This window comes from Gadus chalcogrammus, chromosome 11, assembly GCF_026213295.1.
Source record: "Gadus chalcogrammus isolate NIFS_2021 chromosome 11, NIFS_Gcha_1.0, whole genome shotgun sequence".
Lineage (NCBI taxonomy): Eukaryota > Metazoa > Chordata > Actinopteri > Gadiformes > Gadidae > Gadus > Gadus chalcogrammus.
This window is the reverse complement of record NC_079422.1, coordinates 8371747-8390704: the sequence shown is the minus strand read 5'-3', so window position 1 is coordinate 8390704 and position 18958 is coordinate 8371747. Positions and strand designations below refer to the sequence as shown.

At 47.2% G+C, this 18958-nt stretch overlaps 1 protein-coding gene across 2 annotated transcripts; it reads left to right on the top strand.

The window, feature by feature from the left end:
• Positions 1-145: 145 nt before the first annotated feature.
• On the top strand, positions 146-18721 carry LOC130391244 (uncharacterized). Of its 2 annotated transcripts, none has more exons than XM_056601278.1 (8): positions 146-711; positions 8511-8873; positions 16534-16905; positions 17297-17350; positions 17583-17646; positions 17730-17773; positions 18218-18362; positions 18597-18721. In XM_056601278.1, the coding sequence occupies exons 1-8, from the start codon at positions 292-294 to the stop codon at positions 18704-18706; spliced, it is 1572 nt and encodes a 523-aa protein (XP_056457253.1). In that variant the 5' UTR covers positions 146-291; the 3' UTR covers positions 18707-18721. The 2 variants fall into 2 exon arrangements, with proteins under 2 accessions (XP_056457253.1, XP_056457252.1); XM_056601277.1 differs by having other exon boundaries at positions 17297-17359.
• Positions 18722-18958: the final 237 nt, after the last annotated feature.

Genomic DNA, 18958 nt, shown 5'->3' with positions numbered 1-18958 from the left:
TGTTTTATCATCTTGAAATTGATCGATCGATGCGATTGGAGTTTTTATTCTACGTTTTGTCCACACTTATGTAACCCAAACATTGGAATGCAGTCCAAGAGTCGTATTCTAAATCGATTGCGCGTTCCCTCCCCGGATTGGCTGGTAGGACAGTGTTATCCCCTAGATATTTAGTTTGCGTAACGAAACGAAATACCTATATTTGAGCCCCCATTCGAACTGTATCGTCCGCTGTATTCAATGCGCAGACAGGCTACTCCAAAATCTCCCGAAAGTTGATAATTATCTGAAATGTTCAGCGTCATGGTGGAACTGTGGACCATCTTGGTTCTGGGACTGAGTTCTTCTGTGGCAGCAAGCGGAGAGCACTGCAAGCCTCTGAAAATCGACTTTTGTCGAAATGTGAGCTACAACATAACGTGCCACAATCCCCGCGGGATGCGCATGTACATGAAGGACGGCGGCGCTGAATTGATGAAACGGCTCATCGACACGCACTGTTCGCCCTATACAGCCGAGTTGATGTGTCGTGTGGTCGCGCCACAAGGGGACCCGCAAACCGGAGACTACACCAAGCCGTGCCGTGCGCTCTGCACGAGGGTACAGAAGGACTGCGAGCAGGTGGCGAGAGAGCGAGATATCCCCTGGCCGCCGCGGATCAGATGCTCAGGTTTACCAACTATCAATCACCGTCACACCGCCTGTGTGAAGGTGAACACAGTGTTTATCTTTGCCTCTCTTTTAATTTGCAATAGAGACTAGAAAGTATTGTATGCGGTGCCGTTTGTAAACCTTTAGACTGCGGTCATGCCAGCCGACTCATCGAGATCGGCGGTCAAGCCAGCCGACCTAGTTTTTTGCCGTACCTGTATATACTAGCCATTACGGTAATAGCGTTAGAACTAGTTTAAAGTAAAAGCATTCGTCGGGTACATACAAAAAGACAGTCAAAAAAAGCAAATACTATCAAAGGAAGTGTACGGCCGTTGTGGTATTTACTTTCAAAATAAAAGCCAACCAAACATTCCAATCTGAGACATATTACAATGAATTTGGATTCAATTTAAAGGAAAATGTTATTTCAGGCTCATCTCACTTCATGGTTATAGGTCACGACCCCATAGGGTCACCCAAGTAGTTTCAGAACATTCTGATGTGGAGTTTCAAAATAAAAGCCCACCAAAATGTCCAATATGAGACATATTACATATGATTTTGGATTCAATTTAAAAGAAAATGCCCTGTTATTTCAGGCTCATTTCACTTCAGGGTTATAGTTCACGACCCCATGGGGTCACGCAAAAGGTTTCAGAACATTCTGAAACCTTTTGGCATTTTCTTTTAAATTGAATCCAAAATCATATGTAATATGTCTCATATTGGAGATTCTGGTTGGCTTTTACTTTGAAACTCCACATCAGAATGTTCGGAAACTTCTTGTGTGACCCCATGGGGGTTTGGTGTGGCCGTAGCTACGGCCACACAAAACGCGTTACTCGCGTTGGATAACGCGTGTAACGTGCCTAACTTGACGCTTGATCATTGTGTGTCACAAAAATGGTTCAACGCGACTAACGCGCCTGTGGCTGCGCTGGATTTAGGAGTCTGAGGTAGTAAACCCAAACGCCGCCGTGTTTGGGTGCATGATAGAGCCTAGATCGGGTTAGATTAAATAATCTCGGATATAAATAACAATAATCGGGTTAAATAACTTCACATGGTGTGTCTGGTGTGTTTCCAGCATTCATAGTGTTGATCAGCAGAGGTATATTCCGCCAAGACGTTGAGGTTGCTTAGCAACCAGAGACGCTATCCATGCAAGTGAATGAAGCGTTCCCTCTTCGTCATAACTATCAAACCAAACATCCTTCACATTCACTGAGTGAACATTATGAAAGTAAAATGCACATTTCTCGCTAAAAATGTTTACATAAACGCATTTAATGGCGTAACTATGTTACTATTTCCACCCAGAATAAAGAATGATGTCGGCCGTATGCTTCTGTGCAAGCGTCACTACTCTCTGCCAGTGACGTCGGGTCAAGCTCCAAGGTGATTGGCTATCGCGGCTAAGCATCACGCGTTGGAGCGTTGAAAGTTCAATTTTTTGAACTCCGGGCATTGGTGCGTTGGGCGTGTTACTGCGTTTACGTGCGTCTGCCACGTCTAACGCCCCTAACTGTGTGTTCCCACCAAACGCGAAATCTTTCTCCCGTTCGCGTTGTCGCGCCACACATCATAATCTGTCGCTGTGCAAGTTTTGTCTAATTTGTCGCGCCACAACAAGGTAACCACCATTGCATGTCTTTACCGAGAGACGTCGGAGGACCCGACGCAGTATATTCATAATATTGTAATGACCACGGAAGAGGCAGTGAATGAAGTATTGAATAGACAGAGATTTATTAGATAGGCCTACCTAATAAACCGTTGGAACCAGAGATGGAAATTAACTTTTTTGCCCACCAGCCACTGTGGCAGGTAGATTTAAAAATCTACCAGCCACTCATCTTTTTTACCAGCCACTTTTTATGCACTATATATTTTTTTAATATATGCGTACATTTTAAACAAATTTAAATGTTAACAATAAAACAACATGCATGGCTACACCATCATAAGTCAATCTAATTAGTGCCTGAATACAAATGTGTTCACAGACATGGTAACTAACGTATGATAGTAAGCATTATTGGCCCTTAACACTAATATTCAGAAAAAACATTGGCTCAAAAGGCTATTGGCCTATTGGCTAGTAGAGGCATATACTTGAACTTTATACCCTGAACTTTTAAACGTTGCAAACGTGCAAAAACATAATTATATATTTATGTGGCATTCAGTCAAATGCTGGAAATATATCTGTGGCATTCAGTAGGCCAATGCTATGATAAAATATGTAAAGTATGACCAAGTGTTTCTTTCTGTTCAATAGATAGAACCTTATCAATCCCCTGTGGGAGAAATTTGTTAATGTTTGTCCCTATAAAACAATAATGGTAAAAAAATAAATACACGACGGTAACTGCGTAAGTCAAACCGTCCAATCTGAAGGCTCTACTTAACCACGCCCCCTACCAACTTCCACCAATGCAAAGCGAACAGAACTGAGTAGGGGAGGGCGTAGCATAACTAGTTTGCGAACGACCCAAAGAAACGCAACGCAAATACAATGAGAACATGTATGAGGCTTTAATAAAATCCCGGACGATTTTTAAATTCCGCCACACATTTTTTAAAAGTGTCTCAAAAAGAGGGCATGTCCGGGCAAAAGACGACGTCTGGTTACCCTACGTACGGGAAACCCATTTGGTTCCTACCTGTAACACTGTTAATAGCGGCCCAAATTGGTGAGCGCTATCCTGGTAATTTCTCTGCGTGAGACACAGTGGCGGGTGAAGTGACACAATTCACCCGCCACCATACAAATCCACCCGCAAATGGCGGGTGGCGGGTGTTAATTTCCATCCCTGGTTGGAACACACAAGACCGGAAACATAGCAACGCCGGTAAACAAACCCCGAGAAGCCCAATCCCTATGAGAGCTCCCCGCGCTACGGCCATCTAGAGGCGCACAGAGGTTTTGGCCATGATATTATGCATACAAATATTATATTATATATAGAGCTCCGGGAGTCGCAAACGGCAACATTCACTTTCTCCTCCATGCTGCAGTTCACCCCGGACGGCACTGCACTGAGTTTGACGGTTGAACGCTGATTGGCTGTTAGGTTACACATGTCACTCAGTGGCCACGCTGTTGAACGCTGATTGGCTGTCATCACGCAAAATCTGCGTCAAAGTTCAAATATTTCAACTCGAGCGAATTTGTCGCGCCACAAATCCTCATGAACGCGCTCGCCTGAGCACGGCGAAAGTGTAGCGCGATAAATCAAAACTTGTCGCCGGTTTTTCTCTCGCGAAAAATTCGCCTGATACGCGCCTATACGTTCACTTTGTATGGGATCCTGTCGCCCCGTCGCGTTTGGTGTGAACACACAGTAACGCAACGCTTCAAAGCTTGTAACGCGTCTACGTGCCTTTACAAATGGTTCCCTATGCAAAAATGCAGATTTTCGACGCCCCAAACGCGAGTAACGCGGTTGGTGTGGCCGTACCTTTAGAGTCAGGTAGGCCTACAGCGAGGGAGAGGATGGTAAAATCCCCCTTATAAGGTAGTGGTGTCATCAGTCACACGTGGCTCATGACACAAGACGCAACAGCAACTCCTGAACAAATACCGTTACATGCATTCATACACTTATCCAGTCTCAACACTCCCACTTAACCTATGAATGACGTGTAAACTGTACAACTTTTACATAAATAAACAAAACAAAACAATGCATAGTCTAATGTCAACATTTTACACTCCAATCATGACGCCTGCAAATTTCCTCAGCTTAAGTCTGGAGGCGGGCTTTGTCATAACATCTGCAATCAAGTCTGTGGGGTAGGAAACAAATGACATTTTATCTTCCCTTCCCCATGATAGACCTAATGAAGTGATATTTAATGTCCACATGCTTACATCTTTGTCAACACACAGGGTTCCTAACAAGCGCAATTGTCCCCTGGTTGTCCTCATTAACAACAGTTTCCTTTAACACAGAGGTATCTATACCACCCAGTAGTTGCCCCAAATAATACACTCCTGTATTGTTAGAGCTAGAGCCATGTACTCGGCTTTGCATGTGGACAGTGCAATCGTGGGTTGCTTCTTGGTTTTCTAAGAGACTAAGGAGCTGTCTTTACCCATACTCACATAATACCCGTGGTGCTCGTCTGTCACTAGTGTCCGCAGCCCAATCTGCGTCACTATATGCCCGTAGGCCTAGACTCTCGCTGCTCTTTCTGAAGCAGAGCTGTTTGTCTGCAGTACCTCTGAGATGATGAAAAACATGTTTCACCGTAACCAAATGTTCATCTGTAGGGTCAGCAAAATGCTGTGATAACTTGATCACCACGAAACATAGGTCAGGACGGGTACAGGTTGTCAAGGAAATTAGACCTCCGACAGCCTCCCTGTACTTCTTCACATGGTGTTTCTCCAATTCTACACTCCTGCATGTCGAAACGTTCCAGCATCTTTTCAACATACCTCTTTTGTGACCCTTTTACACAGCCGTCAGAGTTGCTGAAGTCGATGCCCAGAAAGTACTACAACCTAGGTCCTTCATCTTAAATCTGGTAGAAAGCATGTTTTTCACTTTCTCTACTCTCGTTGTTGCTGGCTGCGATGACAAGATTATCCACCCAGATAACTACTATAACCTTCCCTGTCTCTTTAGACTATTGTGGGTAGAGGCAGTGGTCTGTCGGGGTTCTGAGTGAAGTGGTCATCTTTTAGACATGTGTGGAGCATCTCATTCCAATTACGCCCCGACTGCTTCAGGCCGTAAATTGACTTCTCTACTTTACACACTAGCTTCTCTCCCTCTTTTTCGTAACCTCCAGGCTGTTCCATGTAAATATCTCGATCAACGGGGGCGTGCAGATAGGCTGTTTTCACATCCATTTGATGCAAGATCAAATCGTCTTGGGCTGCCTTCTGCATTACTACATGTATACTTGTAAGATTGGCTCTTGGTGAGAACGTCTCGCCATAATCTATCCCTGCTCTCTGACTGTATCCTTTTGCTACAAACCTAGCTTTGTACTGATCGTGTCCGTCAATGTCACCCTTGATCGAGTATACCCATCTTCCTCCCACTGTCTTCCTGCCCTCTAGGATCTTAGTCAGGGTAAAGGTCTGGTTGTCCTCTAGGGACTTCATCTCCTCGTCCATCACTTTCTTCCACTTTCCTTTCTCAGTTGATTTCATGGCCTCTTTAAAGGTCAGAGGTACATCACAGACTGCTCTGTTGTAATAATCGACTTTAGTGAGTGTACTGTCATCATCAGTATCTTCCAGAGTATAATCTCTCAGATACCCCAGGGGTTGACGCTCTCTGGTGGGACATCTCCCACTGTCTGAGGCATGTGACGTCACCCTAGGGAGCTTCTCGCCATCATCATCTGGTGCTGACTGTGGACCGTCAGTCTGTACATCTGTGCTAAGTACACTAGGCTGTGGAGTCTCTACTCTCTCGTAACAATCTACTTTGGGTTCTAGTCCTAGCTCCTGTGGCTCAGTCTCGTTTTCACTGGTTGTCTTGGTTACAAACTTTACTAGTCTTTGCTTCTGCACTTCCCTTTAACGGGATAGTAAACTAGATAGGCGGGACTTCCCTTGTCATGTCCTACAAAAAGTCCTCTTTCACACCTAGAATCTAGCTGTCTTGCTGGTAGGCATAGCACACTGACCCGAATTTATGCATCCTGGCTAGATCACACTTTTTACCTGTCAGTGCTGTACATGGGGTAGTGCCTGTGTGCTTGGTAAAGCACCGGTTCCTGGTAAGGGCTGCTTCCTGGAGGCATAGTGTCAACTCTTATGTTGCCTACCTCGTTTTCAGCCAATCGTACATAACAAACTCTGTAGGTGGCAAGAAAGTAAAAGCTGTCATGTTTTGAACTACACACTTTTCCCATCTAGTTTCGACTGGGTTTTTGGATTGTCTGTGCCGTTAAAGTAGCATTATTAATGGTTTACTACTTTAACGGCACCGACAATCCAAGAACCCAGTTGAAACCGAGGGAGGCATCTGATTGGCTACAGAGTTCCTTGTTGAAAAAAATGCATTTGTGAATCCAGCCACGTCAGGAGTGTCAAAAATCCACATAAATACAGACCAGTTCAGACAAATGCAAACAAGTTCACAAATGAAAAGCATCTTTTAAATTCAAGTTGAACAGTTTGTATATAAATGTTACAACATCCAAATATTTCTTTGATGAAAATTGCAAACATTTTTTAAATTCATTATATTGATTTATATTACATATTTAAAACACGACACGTTTATGCGTGTGGATCAGAATTTTGTTTGTTAAACTTATTTTTGTTTATGGATTTATTTTACATTTATACATACCGATATCCATTTGTGTGTGTATGAAATGTATTTTTGAGAAGAGTCATTTATATATAAATCACAAAATACATTTGTGAATCCTTCTCTGTGCATTCATTATTAATGAGACTGTTCTGACCCCATTGTATGATAACTATCTGTTGCATGTATTTAGGATATAGATTTAGATACAAGATTTAGCATTTAGATTTATGATTTCAATTTATATTTAAGTAAATTTGAAGTCACAGAGAAAAATCCTTTAAAAAACAACACAGTAACACCGTCTCAAATTATGCATTGCAGGTGCACAAATTCCTAATTTACTCATCCCCTCTCATTACTAATCCCCTCAATTTTCAGTTTGAACCGCTCTCTAAGAGTATCAATGCATTTCTTTCTCACAAATTACACATGCCCCACACTCACACTTTTGCACCACATATCTCAGTGAAATGTGGTTAGGGTTATTGTTTTACAATCAACATCAACATATTACTTTCAAAGAATATAAACCCTTCAAAAGGCCCTATTCAATTTGAATTGTAACGTGAAGGGTTAAATAAAAGAACCCCCTTTGTCAGCACATAAGAATTTTGCTGGTTGCAGTTGTAGTAATTCAATGTGACTTATTTCAAATGACAATCATATCAACCCTAAATGATTGAGCTTTGTTGTCGCTTACTTGATGACATGTTCTGCCCGCTGTGAGGGTCACAAATCCATAAACTAGATATAAGCTTACGGGCGTGACTTGGTTTGCTTCACGATGGCAGCCACCGTGAGTTACGTAACCGCTAGGGAGGAGGACATTGTTTCTGATTTATTATTAGGTTAAAATTAATAATGGGAAGACCCACACCAAAGTTTAAATTGGTTCTGAAAACCAAAGCCGCACACACAGCTTGTGTGATGATGCGATTATTTGTCAGGAGGATTAGCAATTGCCTAAGAGATCACTGTTTTAGTTTAGGTGATAACTCACTCTCTCCGTGCTGTTTGCTCGTTGCATTGCTAAGGCTGGACTAGCGTATTCATTATTGTTTCAGAGCTGGAATTACCATCAGTAACTTTTGCAGTACTATAGAGAGCACATAGTAAGCTAAGCTGGTGGTTGGCTTTCTTCGAGACAGGGTACCGTGGTCAGAGCCACGGTTTAAGAGTCACAATTCGATACCGCTTTTCGGGAAACACAAATGCAAAATTCACAAGACAATGGAAATAAGTAGAGGGAGGGGGATTTAAATGCACTGTATAACAAGAGTCTGATGTGGGACTCTCGATAAGTGATAAGAGTCTGTGTGGGACAAGATTATTGTGAATCAAAGACATGGTGGACGGACAACAGAGTACAAAGTACAAGACGTCAAACAAGTGCATGTTAACAGCATTCTAAAATGTCGATGTCCACTGTCCAGTATAAACTGTACAAGGGTCCACTGAATGGTTTAAAACTTATATAGTCTGTTGGAGGTGGGGACAAAACATGAAGTTTGTATGGCACCCTTGGTTTGTTCAGTTTTTCTCTAAAATGTTTGTTTTCCTCTCTGGCAGCCTTTGGATCTGGGAGCAGAAACATATCCAGAGCCAACATGTGAGGCCATCAATATCCCGATGTGTAAAGAAGAATCGTATAATCAAACGGTGTATCCAAACCTTCTGGGCCACACTAACCAGGAGGATGCAGGCCTTGAGATACATACATTTTATCCTTTAGTCAGAGTTGAATGCTCTGCACATCTGAGGAGCTTTCTGTGCTCTGTGTACACCCCCGAGTGTGTTAACAGACGGCCGCGGCCCCCGTGCCGAGCTACCTGTGAGCTAGCTCGGGCTGGCTGCGAAACGCTGATGAATAAATTTGGTTTTCAATGGCCGGAAAGTCTCCGGTGTGAAAAATTCACCATGGAGAAACGTGATGTAAGTGTTCGTGGTTAAACTACTGTTCTGTTTTGTACAGCAATACACAGTTTCTTGCTCAAATTCAGAGGAAGACTTGTTGAGATTGCGAGGGATTATGAACATTTGTTATTCACGCAGGGACTACAATGACACAGAAGAATAGCTCCTAGCGCCATTACATTATCAACAAGCATCACAGCGACTCTATTGTAGCCTGTGGAAATATACGTATTAGAAAGCACTGAAGCACTATTGAGGCAGTACTTTATATTGACTCAAGAAATCACCTTTGTAGAAACCAGTAGACACCACTGTCTAAATTTACCTAGGGCTATCATCAGAACCTATAGAAGGGTAAGATTGAAGTGCACCAAGGGAATTGTAGTTCTTGTACGATTCGCGTTATAAGCTGCACAGTCTTGTACCCAATACTTTTCTCCTGTTGCCCTGCTCTACCTGCTAGAGTGCTAACCCTTAAGGGGAAACGCTAGGGACCCGGTTTTGACATCAGACTTGGGGTCCTATGTATGGGCTGCTATGTTGGGATAAGGAGATACACCCCAGATGCACAAAATACAATTCTCAGAAAAAAAGAGGCACACTCCCATGATCCAGACTGGATAGAAAGACACAAGCTCCCATCCAGGCTAAATAGAAAGACACAAGCCCCCATCCAGGTTAGATAAAAAGACACAAGCCCCATCCAGGCTAGATAGAAAGACACAAGCCCCCATCCGCGAGAGATAAAATAGACACATAATGAAATACCCAAGAAGGCGTGTGTCCACGAAGACAAAGTCTGAGGCCTGCAGAAGGGCCATCCAAACGCAGCTTCACAGAGTATAACTGCTTCACTGGAAGCAGTCTTTACATATATTATGTCTCTCAAACTTATGTAACCAGGGTGTGGAAAGGAGTTTAGCTGCAACTAACGATGTCAACGCCATCTTGAAAATGTTATGTTCAAGGACTAACTAATGAGTGTGTTTTTAGTGTAAAATTAAACCTGGGTTCCCCAAATACGCAGTTTTGCCAATGAGACGGAGAGATGAGTTTCCCCCAAACAATTATGTTTAGTTACAAGTCATAACAGGTGTCATCCAAGGAGATGGCTGGCAAGTGGCGACAACAGTAAACAGGAGGGGGGAGCTAGCTCGCTAGGCTACTCACCCTTTACACGCCCAGGCCTATAAAATACACACAAACACAGCAAAATAAAAGAACAGCACATAGGTGGTATGGGGAGCCCTATAACCGGTGAAACAGGGTTAGTGTTTGAGAAAATAAAGACAAAAGGAACAAACACAAAAGAAAATAAAATCAAATAGAACGACCCAAAACAAAGCAGCAGTGGCGAGATCTAGGGGAAGGGATAATAGACAACTGCTTAGTCGCATATAGGCACGGGCTACAACTTGGATCTGGCAATGTAGCCTACCTCGAGTCCCACCAGCCATACCCCTCACGTTGCTCTCCCACTGTCTACCCTGCAATCTCCCTAGCACTGAAACAAACACCATCCGGCACGGCTACCCAACTTGGTTTCAGGCAGACGTCCGGACGCTTAAATAGCCGCAACAATAATGAATCCGAAACCATAAGTCATTCAGGACCACCCACATTACCTACGGTGGCCTCAAAGTTTACAACTTTGCTGACGCCTTTTGTCCAAAGTGAAATAAGTGTATTCATCAATGAAGATAAGATAAAAAAATTATGGGCCAAAATCAAGTCCGAACAGATGGGTTCTCCATCTGTGGTGGAATATGGGCAGTGTTAACAGCAGACTAATGTCAATGTCTAGTATAAAATGTAAAAGGCTCCACTGAATGGTTGAAAAGTAACATAGTAGGTGGGGACAAAACGATAGTTACGTATGTAACTACGGTTCTATGAATTCCGGGTGACCGCCAGAGGCGGTGCTTTAGCACTGGATGTTCCATCTCGCTCATGCGCAGGTCGAGTAATTATACCAAAAAAGTCACCTGTGACACCTGGGTGACCCGAGAAAGTCTATATATTCCGGAGTCACCCGAGGATCTGTTCCAACTGGATCTTCTCGCGGAATCTGAGAAGTCTGAGTGACAGAGAACTCTGGCGGTCATCCGGAATTCATAGAACCGTAGTTACATACGTAACTATCGTTCTATTTCATTCCTACTGACCGCCAGAGGCGGTGCTTTAGCACTGGATGACTAATACCAAAAAGGTCACGAAGAGTGCTCACCAATCAAGGGTTCGAAACCGTCGACAAGACAGCCGTCGCCACAGGATGAGGAGCAGCGACATTAACCCTGTAGTATCGGGCAAACGTACATGATGAGGACCATGTAGCCGCCGAGCAAATGTCCTGAAGTGGAACCCCCGTCAAGGCAGCCCATGATGTAGCCATACTCCTGGTAGAGTGGCACTTAACGGCCAAGGGCATAGGGAGCCCCTGTGCCCATAGGCATTCAAGACCACATCCAAAACCCAGTGGGAGAGTCTCTGTTTCGACAGGGCAGCCCCCTTCCTGCAGCCCCCGTAACAGACGAAGAGGTTATCCGTCTTACGCAAGCTGGTTGTCGCTTCAACATATGCCCTAAGCGCCCGCAACGGGCACAACAGGTCTGACACTCTTTCTGCACCCCCTGGAGAGCCTGGGGGATTGAAAGCAGCCAACTCGATTGACTGGTTTACATGATGGGTAGGAAGGATGGGTTCGGCCAGAGCACCACTCCTGACCCATCTGCGTGCCAGCGCAAACACGCCTGGCTCACTGACAAGGTATGGAGTACACCGACCCGTTTTGCAGTTGCAATGGCAAGGAGAAATAGCGTCTTCATGGACAGCCGCGTCAGGTCTGCCTGACTTAGTGGCTCAAATGGGGGTAGACATAAGGACCTCAGAGCTACTTGCAGGTCCCATGATGGTGCCCTCAGGGATCGCGGCGGTTGAAGCCTCTGGGCTCCCTTCAGAAACTGCCTGATTAGGTAGTGGGACCCTACCGTCTGGTTATCCACCCTTGCGTGTGTGGCTGAGATCGCGGCCATATAAACACGCAGGGTAGACGCAGCTCTTCTGTTGTCCAACACAGACTGCAGAAAGTGTAGTATCACTACCACTGAGCAAGTCTCCGGGACTTCGCCCCGCGCCACGCACCACTGTGAAAACAACTTCCACCTGCTTGCATAGAGCAACCGAGTGGAGGGTGCCCTTGAACTAAAAATAGTACGGACCACTGACTGGTCGCAAGACGTCAGTAGTGAGTCCTGGCTCTCAGGGGCCACACGCACAGCCGCAGGCGCCCCGGATTCGTGTGCCATATGCGTCCGCCTACCTGAGACAGAAGGTCCCGTCTCTCTGGGAGGCACCAAGGCTCTCCGTTGAGGAGTTTCAGTAACGGTGGGAACCATGGCCTTCCTGGCCAATATGGAGCCACCAGAAGTAGGCTGTGACAGCCACGCTGGACCCTGTCCAGCGTTGCCAGTAAAAGGGGAATTGGGGGAAATGCATAAAGCAGGCTGTCTGGCCAAGCATGAGCCAGAGCGTCCTGCCCTAGGGGACTGGTCCTCTCCGTCAAGGAGAACCAAAGGGGACAGTGGGTGGTCTCTTCGGAAGCAAAGAGATCCGCCACTGCCCTGCCATACCTGTCCCAAATCATCCCCACCACCTCCGGATGGAGTCTCCACTCTCCGGGGGGTGGCCCTTGGCGAGAGAGAAGGTCTGCCGCTGTGTTCCGGACACCTGGAACATGGACAGCCCTCAGGCTTAGAAAATGGGGGAACGCCCACGGAAGAAGCCTTTGCGTGACCCGCAGGCTCTGCCTCGATCTGGTACCCCCCTGATGGTTGACGTGGTAGACTGTGGAGGTGTGTCGGTCCCTCAGAACTGAAAGGAAGTGCCTGAGAGCTAAGAACACCGCAAGGAGTCCCAGCACATTTATATGCTCCAGTCTCTGCTGGGCATCCCACTGTCCTCTGACAGTCCTGCACTGCCATACTGCACCCCAGCCGGAAAGGGAGGCGTCCGTCTCCACAACCTCCCGCCGGGAAGCTATCCTCCCTAAGGGCGACCCCGCAATCAGGTATGCCCTCTCTCTCCAGGGTCTGAGGGCCCGAAGGCACCGCCCAGACACCCTGACCATCTTGTGTCTCTGCCACTTGGGGGTCCAAGTGGAGACCATTCACCCAGATCTGAAGGGGACGCAATTCCAGAAGGCCTAGTGGGACCACCATGGATGCTGAGGTCAGCATACCTATCAGTCGAAGGAAGAGGCTTTATTCCAGCATTCCAGCAACTTCCCCCGCCTGAAGCGCTGTAGCAGCTGCAGAATGGTAGCTACGCGCTTGGAGAGAGGCAGGCTCGCATGGCCACCGAGTCGAGCACCAGCCCCAGATAGCTCACAACCCGACATGGTGTAAGGTTGCTCTAGGTAAAGTTGACCATGAGGCCAAGCCGGTCCAACATGGCTGAGGAGCATGGCTGTGTCCCTGACCGCCTGCTCCCGAGTTGGGGAAATGACCAACCAGTCGTCCAGGTATGGCAGTATCGCCATACCTGTGGCCTGTAATGGTGACAGTGCTGCTGCTACACACCGTGTAAATCTACGCGGGGCCAGAGACAGCCCGAATGGAAGAACCTGAACTTGGTACACCTTGCCCAGAAAGCAAAGCGGAGGAACCGCCTGTGACGTTGGGTAATAGGGACACGACAGGTAAGCATCTTTCAGGTTCTATTGATACGAACCAGTACCCCTGAGTCGATAGCTGGAGTACGTCCCGCAACACGCAGCATGGTGAAGGAAGAACTTGAGGAACTGATTTAGCCCTCTCAAGTCCAGAATGGGGCAAAACCCACGCCATCCTTCTTCAGGTACCAGAAAGTAGGTTGAAGTAGAACCCATCGAGCTGTTCTTGTGGTCTACTACTTCGATAGCACCTTCCAAGGAGGGTGATACTTCCTGTATCAGGACCAGGGATCTGTCGGGATTGGTGACCACGGTAACCTTGATCCCGCTGAAAGTTGGGGGCCGGCGTCGGAATTGTAGTGTGTACCCATTGGATAGCGTGGACACTATCCAAGGGTTTGTGGTCTGCTCTTGCCAGTAGCTCAAGTGCTGCTGAGAAAAGCGTCCGACCGGCCCTTGGACTTCAGTACCTACCCCCCCTGCCCCTAGGGGCCCTGGGGGGGCGGCGGCTGGGCGCCAAACCTCTTGGCGCCTGAAATGCCACCCGTGGCGCAGAGCTACGGCGCTGGTCAGCCCGTGCTGAGAAGTGCTGGCCCCTCGATTGTCCACCTGAACGTGGTTGAGAGCTATAGACACGGGGTACCGCAGAGGCCCCCGGCCTAGAATGAAGCAGAGGTGCACGCCGTAAGCTAGCAAACTGCTGGCTAGCCTGGCCAACCTGTACACTTCGCTCCAGGGCCTGAAGAGCAGCTGGCCCAAATGTCTGGCCTGGGACCACTGGAAAAGAACGGAGGGTCCGTCGACACACCTCAGAAAGTGGTGACTGCGCCAGCCAAACCTGGCGGCGCGCCAACGTAACAGTTTACATTAACCTGCCTAGCTCCCTAGTCATGTAAGCAAAAGTTTGCAGTGAAGCATCACTGAGGGTCTGACCCACGTATAGTCTGAGACAGCGCCAGAACGATGTGAGAAAGCGAATTCCCAAGACGTCCCACACGGGCAGCAATGTTGTAACTCCTGGTAAGGAGGTCATCTGTAATCCGGCACTGGGGCCGAGGGCAGCGCGCATCGGTTCTCAGAGCCTCGTCCGGAGAGACAACCAGGGACGCTATAGCAGGCTCAATCGGAGCTAACCGGTCCAAGCCATAAGAATCAGCATTGGCCATAGTTGCCAGACCTCTGCTATCACTAGTGTGATGGGAGAGAGCCCTTGAATCTGGCCAGCATCTATGAAGCTCTGCGATGTACGGCTCAGAGGGGGGCAAAGAGAAAACGGAAGGTTGAGCGGCCTGTGGAAAAAAGGCGTTCACAGGTGCAGATGAAACAGGAGCTTCATCCAACCCCAGTCTTGCCAGGGCCATTCGCACGGCTGGTCTAACAGTGTCGCAGCCGGACACTGACCCTCTAGCCAAGCCGCCCAGAGACCCTTGAGAGAACGCCTGAGAGGCAAGGGACGCTTGCTCTTCCTCCTCTGCAAAGAGGCTACAGGACGCAGCTGTAGACAGCATGTCATCCTCTGTATAAGTGGGTTGCGCAGCCGCAGGGGCCGCGGCTGGTACACCCTGAGCTGGTTGGAGGTTCTGTAGGAGGGCTTTAATCTGAGCAACCTCATCCGAGAGCTTATCCACTTGGTTCCCCAAGTTTTCGACCTTACGGGACTTCCCGGGGGGTCCCCCAGCTGCCGAGGCACGGCGCCTGGTGCCACTAGGACCAAGACCCGAAGGGGGCAACCCTGGTCTGCCCTCCACCTAGGCCAACCTAGCTAGCCTCTGTGCATGAGGCATGAAACTACAGTTCATGCACGGGTTATCTGACACTGCTTCCCTGAGGTGTTCAACCCCGAGACACGCAGGGCACTGGTCAGGGCCATCCTCCACCTGCAGGGAGGCCATGCAGGCGACACAACTATGGGCGCTTAGCATGTCGGCAAATTAATTGCAAGCAAATTAATCAGTAGGCTAGGCAATCGAGCTTTAGGCGAGAGCACCCGAGCAACGACGTGACACCCCGACAATAACAGTGACGGCAAGCTACAGGCGAGAGCACCCGAGCGACGCGACACCCCGACAATAACAGTGACGGCAAGCCTTGGAAACCCAAGCAGCCCACTGGAGAGCAAATTAACACAGGCTAGGCAATCGAGCTTTAGGCGAGAGCACCCGAGCAACGACGCGACACCCCGGCAACAACACAGTGACGGCGAGCCTTGGTAATCCAAGCAGCCAACCGGAGAGCAATCAGCGCAGGCTAGACAATCAAGCTACAGGCAAGAGCACCCGAGCAATAATGCGCCCGACAATAGAGTGACGGCGCCAGGAAAATACAGTGACGGCTTTTGGAAACCCAAGCCACTCACTGGCGATTAAATCAAAGAGCGCAACTGGCAAAATAAATACAGTGACGGCGGCTTGGACCCCACCGGCGCATACAAATGAGCAACCGGGCTTAGGCGAACGGACACGAGAAACGGTGCAAGACCTAAAGAATAACACAGCGACATGAAAACTAGCCGCCAATTAATGCTCTAAGCAAATTAAAGCAAAGGGTAGAAAGGTGAAATCAGCTGCCGCGCTAGCCGACGGATAGTCGACTACGCGTAGCCTACACACTTTACTCACCCCTGCCGAAATCAAACAAATTGCAAGTCGCAGCCCTTGGTGGACGAAGTCAAGTCGAGGCACCAACCCTTGGGTTACAAGGCTACTTGCGACAAGCTAATATGGTATCTCTTACAACAAACAATGTTTGTGTGTCCTGCTAGTACGCTACCGCGAGAAGATAGAAGGAACAGATCCTCGGGTGACTCCGGAATATATACACTTTCTTGGGTCACCCAGGTGTCACAGGTGACTTTTTTGGTATAATTACTCGACCTGCGCATGCGCGAGATGGAACATCCAGTGCTAAAGCACCGCCTCTGGCGGTCAGTAGGAATGAAATAGAACCCTGAAAAGTGTTTATGGCACCCTTTGTTTGTTCTGTTCTATAATGTTTTTTTCTCTCTGGCAGCCTGTGGATCTGGGAGCAGAGCCAGGGCCAAAGCCAGAGCCAACATGTGAGGCCATCAATGTTCCGATGTGCAAGGAAGTATCATATAATCAAACAGTGTATCCAAACCTTCTGGGCCACAGCACCCAGGAGGATGCAGGCCGGGAGATGCATCAATTCGATTCTTTGGTCAAAACTGAATGCTCTGCCCATCTGAGGAGCTTTCTGTGCTCTGTGTACACCCCTGAGTGTGTTGACGGACGGCCGCGGCCCCCCTGCCTATCTACCTGTGAGCTAGCACGCGACGGCTGCACACCGCTAATGAAGAAATTTGGCCTTCAATTGCCGATAACACTTCAGTGTGAACATTTCACTATGGAGTCCTGTGGTTACGTAAGTGTTAAACTACTACTGTAAACATATTGCTCAATCAAAGGGGTGACTGCACCGCAACCATCCGCATAGATGTAGATGTAAACCATCCATTTGCATTGAGTCATTAGGCAGACAGTTTCATCCAAAGGTACTTATAACTGAGACAGGTCCCCAGATTCCTTTTGAGGTTAGGGAAAGATTCTCAGCTCAAATATAGAGCTAGGAAACTTTTTTCACCTTGGAGGTAACCATATAAAGAGTCTGGACCAAAGCTCTGTTTGGTCAGGTTCAGCTGAAGACGGCATACTTTTGTCAGGGTTGTGCTCGTTAAGAAAATAACAGTAGAGCTTTAACAAAAACAGCCATGGGCCTCAATGATGTCTAAATCTGGTTGCGTTCTCTTTTTCAGGTTGAGGAGCAGAGCCCTACATCCAGGACACTGATAGACACTGCTGAGCGGGTGGTGAATACGGTCATGAGCTGCCTCTCTCTCTCTGTGTTTAACCCGTTTGCCCTGATTAGTTAATGCTCCACAGGGGTGCAGCCTCGCCCAGCCCCAGGGGCCAATCAAGCCGACCCGGGCCAAGCAAGGCTGCTTAAACCAGCCATTAATGACCCACATTCCACAATGTATGCAAACACAAATGTGTGTGTTCTATCAAACTTCAACAGAAGTCTCTGTGTTTTACCACCAGAGGCTGAATGCTGAGGAGGTGCTGGCCAAGCTGGAGGAGGAGGGGTCAGCTCTACGTGGCCAGTGTGAGCTCTCTCTTCCCTCATCAGGAAAGAGTCCCCCATAATCCTCCTGGGGTCACTATAACAATCCCTGTTCTTCCTTACAGCTCTGAGTCTCGACACAGCCCACCTCCTGGTGACCTTCAAAGATGTATCCTTGAATGTACATTTATTGTTAAGTTATAGGCAGATAAATACCTTTCTACTTAGTACTTATTGTATCATGTTTTCATTCCAAACTGTACATTTTTAGATATATGATTATGATATTTCTTTGCCGGAATACAATGTTTTATGTTCAGAGGTAGGATATAGAAATACAACTGTTTAAGTATGTGATCCTATTATATACTATTCATATGCATACAAGTCGAATGATATTACCTCCTCTCTGATTCATTTCCCAGTGACTGAGAACTGTCAGTGTGTGTACGAGAGAGAGAGAGAGAGAGGAGAGAGAGAGAGAGAGAAGGGAGAGAGAGAGAGAGAGAATGTGGGTGGGTGTGTGTGCTTGTGCACCCATGGATGTGTGAGAGACGGTGTGTGTTTGTGTGTATAATCGAATTGGTGTACACATGCTTTAACCAACCCAAAGAAAGATAAATCTGGCTACCTTGATATGGAGTATTCCAACCTCAGCAAATATGTACTTGGCACCAAGAAGGAGTTCGCTGAGAGCTCCGAGGCCAACCTAGGATTCATCTCTTCAGCCCAATTCAATAATACTCTGGCAGCCAAAGGTCATTAGACTATTTTAATAATACAGGTTGCAGGTTGCAGTAAACTTACCAATGAGTATGAGTAGGAATTTCAGATTCTTACTCATTGTAAGTTTAACACATGCTTTTAATAGAGGAACACACACCCAACGTGCAAACAAGATGTAGGGCTTATGTACTAGTAATAAACTGATGTTCTGTATTACCGTACAGCCCCTTGTGTTGCATGCTAACCGTGCTAAACGTGTCCTTCAGATCTGGCCGTAGATGAGCAGACCTTCCAGGCTCTGTGGCGCCGCTACGGCTCCAGGGAGCCCTCATGTATGACAACTACATGGCGGTGGTTACTAAACTGCTCCTTCTAAAAGGTAGCCACAATGTGGTCTTGTATGCTGTGAAATAATGAATTGTGTTTGAGAACAGAGAGAACAGTTAATTAATTTTGTGTATAAATATGGTACATTGCTATGCTAGGAACTAATCTGCAATAGTGTTGGCTCATTCGTTCGCGAACCGGTTCGAATGAACGAGTCTTTAGGGCGAACGAACCGAACCGGTTCGTCTCTCTCGTTCGTTCGTTCGTTCGTCTCGTTCACCATTCGATTCACCGGAAACTC